At 43.0% G+C, this 7,500-nt stretch overlaps 1 protein-coding gene across 1 annotated transcript in view; it reads right to left on the bottom strand.

Moving 5' to 3' along the window:
* The window catches only part of LOC143294189 (neuropeptide Y receptor type 2-like), a 92,013-nt gene that overhangs the window by 1,258 nt on the left and 83,255 nt on the right, over positions 1-7,500 (bottom strand). The window contains exons 3-5 of the mRNA XM_076605620.1: positions 4,624-4,710; positions 3,004-3,192; positions 2,178-2,450 (exon numbers count right to left, since the gene is read on the bottom strand). Of these exons, the coding sequence (XP_076461735.1) occupies positions 2,178-2,450; positions 3,004-3,192; positions 4,624-4,710 (549 nt within the window). The remainder of the gene's footprint in view (positions 1-2,177; positions 2,451-3,003; positions 3,193-4,623; positions 4,711-7,500) is intronic.

Below are 7,500 nucleotides of genomic sequence, written 5' to 3'. Positions count from 1 at the left end.
GCGCTTGGTCAGGCGTTGAGCGCATTAACTCTCTCCATACGAACTGCGAAAGAGACGACGTTAACAGCGTTTCATCCCAATTACCATCATCAAAATATTGCAAGCGGAACGCTCTTATACTGAAGAGGTGAATGTTGACAAAGAATACCACAGTTCTGAAGACGGAAGCTAAAGGTTGGGTCATTCAGACACCCACTGGACATCCGAGGGGTCTGTGTAGAGGAGAAGAGAGGACTGGCCGTACTGAGTGAGTTAATGAATATTTTGTGTACCTATCAGAGTGGATTTCTTCTACATAATTTCACCAGAGAACAACCCCTTTGTTGCCGTGGTTTCTTTTTTGTTAGTGCGCCAAATGCGTTGCTGCATGCGAAGCCTCGGTTTATCGTTTCATCCGAATGACAAGACGCTGAGTTTTGATTTTCCACTCAGTCACACTTGGGAGACAGGGCGAGAGCGGGACTCGAACCCAGACCCTCACTCACGGGCACTGTGTTGGCAGATGAGAGTCTTCACCATTCTGCCACCTTCCTCACACACACACACACACACACACACACACACACACACACACACACACACACACACCAGTTATTTGCATTTGTATTTCTTTTTATCACAACAGATTTTTCTGTGTGAAATTCGGGCTGCTCTCCCCAGTGAAAGCGCGTCGCTAACTACAGCGCCACCCTTTAAAAAAAAAAAAAAAAATTCCTGCGTACAGTTTTATTTGCTTTGTTTTTTTTCTATCGAAGTGGATTTTTCAACAGAATTTTGCCAGGAACAACCCTTTTGTTGCTGTGGGTTCTTTCACGTGCGCTAAGTGCATGCTGCACACGGGATCTCGGTTTATCGTCTCATCCGAATCACTAGCGTCCAGACCACCACACAAGGTCTAGTGGAGGGGGAGAAAATATCGGCGGCTGAGCCGTGATTCGAAGCAGCGCGCTCAGATTCTCTCGCTTCCTAGGCGGACGCGTTACCTCTAGGCCATCACTCCAAATTAAGGATCGCTTCGGAACTTGTACACATTTTTCTTCTTTGGGGCATGGTGAAATGATGCTGATTTTCCGGCAAACAGCGGTGTGTGCAGCCAGTGTAATGAGCAACACTGATCACCACAGGTACTTTCTTGCACATGTACCTATTACGTTGTTGTTGTGGGGGTTTTGGGGTTGTTGTTTTTTTCGTAGTGAAAAACCACACACATCGTTTCTAAACTACTGATAGGTATGTGGAGTGATGGCCTGGAAGTAACGCGTCCGCCTAGGAAGCGAGAGAATCTGAGCGCGCTGGTTCGAATCACGGTTCAGCTGCCGATATATTCTCCCCCTCCACTAGACCTTGAGTGATGGTCTAGACGCTAGTCATTCGGATGAGACGATAAACCGAGGTCCCGTGTGCAGCATGCACTTAGCGCACGTAAAAGAACCCACGGCAACAAAAGGGTTGTTCCTGGCAAAATTCTGTAGAAAAATCCAATTCGATAGGAAAAACAAATAAAACTGCACGCAGGAAAAAATACAAAAAAGAAAAAAAAAAGGGTGGCGCTGTAGTGTAGCGACGCGCTCTCCCTGGGGAGAGCAGCCCGAATTTCACACAGAGAAATCTGTTGTGATAAAAAGAAATACAATTACAAAAACAAATGATTGCTAATCTCTCCAAGAGATAAGATTAAAATGGTTCCCTTGATGAAAATTAATTATTATCATAATATTATTTTCCAGATAGCAAGTGTAATTTGTGCAAGGATAAGGAAAGTCACAATTGTGTAATCTTGTACAAGTTCTTGAACAGAATTTGTAAGACATTTAACTCTTAACAGTTCGTCTCTGGTAGTTTCATTCCTACAGGAACGATAATCTGACTGGCTGTCTGACTGGCTGGCTAATTCCATTTTTCTAAAAGGGAAATAGCTGATTTTCTCTAGAACAGCTTTGTACTTTAATAAAGTGAGGTTCTGAAGCGTCAGATATGACATTTAACATTAATTGATAAAAACAGCACCGAAATAAACGTCTGACTCGACTAAGGGACAATTGAAGTGAAGTGTGGTGTTTTGGCATACCAATGCATAAACTGTATATAAAGCTTGTATCTGTAAAGCTTTGTTTGAAAAATAAATAAATAAAAACCGGAACCGGAACCGGAAGTCCCCGAAAAGCCTGACTCAGCACCTGCAAGAAAGCGTTGCGGAAGTTGGTGTTGAACCAGCCGTAGAGCAGCGGGTTGACGGCGGAGGAGGTCATGGCGATGAGCAGGGCCACGGCGTGGGCCAGGTAGAACTGCTCCTCCCCGAAGAGGCCGAAGATGGAGTTGTCGTGGGTCCAGTCGGCGATGATGTTGAGGAGGGTGAGGGGCAGCCAGGCCAGGGAGAAGGACGCGGCGATTGCGGTCAGCAGCACCAGGTTCTTCCGGTAGCGCTTCCACTGACGAAGGTGCCTCTGTCTCTGGAACGATGAGGGTGGTGGGGGTGGTTGGGTTTAGTCGTTAGGTGTATGGTTTTATGCTGGTGTGAACTATTCTCCTATGTGAGTAGTAGTCAGTGTGAAGCATGTTTCTGTCTCTGTGGGTAGTTAAAATGCATTTTATGCTTTTTGAGAATCCTGCCTGTGTATCTATAAGTAATTAGTATGTATTTCATTGAAAAATCACACACACAATAAACGATACAAGAACGAGGAAGGAATAGGGCGTCTATAACCGAAAAGTTGGAGCGTTTCCACGTCGAGGGGACAGCTTTTGTTGTTGTTTTTTTAATAACTGTGGGCTACGTTGGGTTAACTGATGTTAATGTTTGTTGTTGTTGTTGTTGTTGTTTTTCATCCTCTCCAAGTGCTCACTTCTTTCCCTCAGTCACCCACTCTCTTCAACAGTATCATGCCACTCATTCACACACACACACACACACACACACACACACACACACACACACACACACAAATCAACCAACCAGCCAACCCACCCAACCCACCAACGACAACAAACCTAAAAGACTCCAACCTGAGCTTCCGACGCGGGGCTCTCATCAATCCTGCTCTGCAGGAAGCTGCATATGCGCGCGTGCAGGGCCGAGATGACGATGGTGGGGGTGAGGTACTGCACCAGGGACACGAAAGTGGAGTAGACCTCCCGGAAGCGGTCGTGAGGCCAGATCTCTATGCACGTGTGGAAGACGGGCTTGCCCAGCACCTGCCAAGAGCAGAGAATTGCCAATGCGATTGCGATGTGCTGTGATGCAATGCAATGTGATAAAAAAAACCGTACCGCACAGCTCAACGCAACGTTATGCTGCGCAACGCAGCACAGTATAATACAACACCGCATCGCACAGCACAGCACAGCACAGCACAGCACAGCACAACACAATACAACGCAACGCTGAGCAACGCATCACAATATAATACAACGCCGCATCGCACAGTACGGCACAGCACAGCACAACACAACACAACACAACACAACGCAACGCAATGTAACGGAACGCAATTCAGTCCAATCCAGTCTAATCCAGTTCAGTTCAGTCCAGTCCAATATAGTCCACTCCAATCCAGTCCAGTCCAACACACCATACCACAACACAACACGGCACGGCACGGCACAACACAATACAACACAACACAACACAACACAGCATAGCACAACACAACACAACGCAATCCATCCACTCCAATCTAATCCAATCCAACATACCATACCACAACAAAACACAACAGCACAGCACAACACAACACAGCACTGCATAGCACAGCACAACACAACAGCACGGCACAACACAACAGCACAGCACAACACAACAGCACAGCACAGCACACCACACCACAACACAACACAACATAGCACAACACAACACAACATAGCACAACACAACAAAATCCATCCAATCCAATCAAATCCAATCCATTCCAAACACACCACACCACAACACAACACAACAGCAAGGCACAGCACAACTCAACATAGCATAGCACAAAACACCACACCACACCACACCACAATACACCACATCATACCACACCACAACACACCACACCACAACAACACCACACCACAACACACCATACCACAACACAACACAACTGCACGGCACAGCATAGCACAGCACAACACAGAACAACACAACACAGCACAGCACAACACAGAACAACACAACACAACACAGAACAGCACAGCACAGCACAACACAACACAACACAGCACAGTACAGCACAGCACAGCACTGCACAACACAACAGCACAGCACACCACAACACAGCACAACACAACACAACATAGCACAACATAGCACAACACAACACAATCCATCCAATCAAATCAAATCAAATCCATTCCAAACACACCATACCACAACACAACACAACAGCACGGCACAGCACAACACAACACAACATAGCATAGCACAAAACACCACAGCACAGCCACACCACAGAACACAACACCACAACACACCACACCGCAACAACACCACACCACAACACAACACAACAGCATGGCACAGCACACCACACCACACCACAACACACCACAACAACACCACACCACACCACAACACAACACACCACAACAACACCACACCACACCACACCACAACACAACACACCACACCACAACACACCACAGTACCTGCTCAATGCTAAGCTCGTGGAAGATGAAGAGCGGAGCAGCCATGGCTATGGACACTACCCAGATGGCCACCAGGATACAGACCACCTGCGTGTGTGATAAAAAATAATGCATCTTCATTAACGTGCTCTGGTGTCATTCCTGCATTATCAAATGTGCTTTAGAGCAAGGACTGCATGACAGCATGTGCTCTAGATCCTTGATAGTACAGTCAAATTCATGAGCTTTAATGTCACTCATGTATCATTGCATGTGCTTTATGTAATTTATGTATAATTAAATGTCCTTTATATGGTCTATGTATAACTGAGTGTGACTGTACTTTAATGTCATGAATGTATTATTCAATGTATGATTAAATGTCCTTTAATGTCATTAATGTATTATCAAATATGCTTTAATGTCAATAATGTATTGCTAAATGTGCCTTGTGTAATCAGTGTATAATATTAGATGTCCTTTAATGTCATATATGTATTGTTAAATGTGCTTTAATACCGTTTCCGTTATGTAATCAATGTATGATTAGAAGTACTTTACTGTCATTAATCCATAAATGTTTTGTTAAATGGGCGTTAACGTCATTGCATATTGCCTTATGTAATCATTGTATAATTAGATGCACTTAATGTCATTAACACAAGATACAAAACATTATCAAATTATTCACACACACACACACACACACACACACACACACACACACACACACACACACACACACACACACACACACACACACAATAACGCGCGCGCGCACACATACGTCATGGTATACACTCATAAATAGTTCACAATCAAAAATTCTAAAACTATCAAAACTCACTCACTAACTAATAGTCATCTTTGTTCATACTGGAAAGGATGAGCTGTTGAGAATTATTCAGGAGGAGAAAAGTTGGGTCTTCAGACTGGATTTAAAAGATTGCAGCGAAGATGAGTGACGGAGAGGCTGAGGAAATTGATTCCAAAGAGTGAGGGCTTGGTATGAAAAACTGAGTTAGCCATAATTATATTTTGGTTCGGACAAGGGGGATCCTAATCATACGTATGTCAGAATAGCGGAGTTGGCGTGATGGTATGTAAGATTAATGAGATCGGAAAGATACTGTGGACCAATAGAACGTGAAACCAAGACAGACGACCTTGTAAATATTTTTTCTTGTACTGGGAGCCAGTGTAAAGCATGAAGGAGAGGAGAGACGTGATTGAATTTACAGGAACGAAAGACAAGACGAGGAGCATAGTTCTGGACTTTCTGAAGCCTAGCAATGTGGTAGCTGGGTGAACCCACAAGTAGGGAATTACAATAATCCAGGCAGGACAGCACAAAGACACAGAGAAGAGTTTTGGCTGCATCTTCAGTCAGGAGATGACGATTGGTGTCAATTTTGCGAATTTCAAAGTAACACAATTTGCATATGTTTGCAGCATGCTGCTGATAGGAAAGAGACTGGTCGAGTGTGACACCGATATTATGGACGAAAGAGGAATGTTGGTGCCACTGAGGAGACTAGGGAAGGAAGAGAGACTGAGTGGCAAAGTTTTTTTTGTGGGGTGATAATCATGATTTCAGTTTTATCCTAATTTAATTTCAGCTTGTGTTTAGTCATCCATATCTTCAGAAGGAGAGACGGAGGTCCTGACAGATACAGCTGGTTGTCATTGGCTGGGGCCAACGATGTGGTGGGACAACGAATGATGATTGACAATGATGGAAATCAGCTGTGTATGGAGAACAAACACAATGGGCCGAAGCACGGAGCCTTGCGGCACACTAAACTGTACGTCAGAAGGGGAGGATGAATGAATTCATTAAACAATACAAAACAATACAATACAATACAACACAATACAACACAAATTGATTAATCAATTAAAACACAAAAACTTACTTAATAGGGCAAGGATAACTCTTGCAAACAAACAAAAGAATTATTTGAATTAAAAGAAAAATTACCTGATAAGGCGAGGGATGACTCGCAAACAAACGAATGAATTATTCAAAGGAAACCTTATCTGATAAGACGAGGGATGACTCTTGCAAACAAACGAGTGAATTATTTGAAAGAAACACTACCTGGTAAGTCGAGGGATGGCTCTTGCAAACAAACGAACGAATTATCTAAAACAAGAAAAATTACCTGGTAAGTCGAGGGATGGCTCTTGTAAACAAACGAATGAATTATCTAAAACAAGAAAAATTACCTGATAAGGCGAGGGATGGCTCTTGCAAACAAAGGAATGAATTATCTAAAACAAGAAAAATTACCTGGTAAGTCGAGGGATGGCTCTTGCAAACAAACGAATGAATTATCTAAAAGAAGAAAAAATACCTGATAAGGTGAGGGATGGCTCTTGCAAACAAACGAATGAATTATCTAAAAGAAGAAAAATTACCTGATAAGGTGAGGGATGACTCTTGCAAACAAACGAATGAATTATCTAAAAGAAGAAAAATTACCTGATAAGGCGAGGGATGGCTCTTGCAAACAAACGAATGAATTATTCAAAAGAAACCTTATCTGATAAGGCGAGGGATGACTCTTGCAAACAAACGAATGAATTATTCAAAAGAAGAAAAATTAACTGATTAGGTGACGGATGACTCTTGCAAACAAATGAATGAATTATTTGAAAGAAACACTACCTGGTAAGGCGAGGGATGATTCTTGCAAACAAACGAATGAATTATTCAAAAGAAACCTTTTCCGATAATGCGAGGGATGACTCTTGCAAACGAATGAATTATCTAAAAGAATTTTTTTTAAATATATATAAAATTTAAAAAACCCGATAAGACGCGAGATAACTCTTGCAAACAAACGAATGAATTATTTGAAAGAAACGCTACCTGATAAGGTGAGGGATGACTTG

This window comes from Babylonia areolata, chromosome 19, assembly GCF_041734735.1.
Source record: "Babylonia areolata isolate BAREFJ2019XMU chromosome 19, ASM4173473v1, whole genome shotgun sequence".
NCBI classification, from domain to species: Eukaryota; Metazoa; Mollusca; class Gastropoda; order Neogastropoda; family Buccinidae; genus Babylonia; species Babylonia areolata.
Note: the sequence above shows the minus strand (reverse complement) of the source record. Positions and strands in the feature narration are given on the sequence as shown.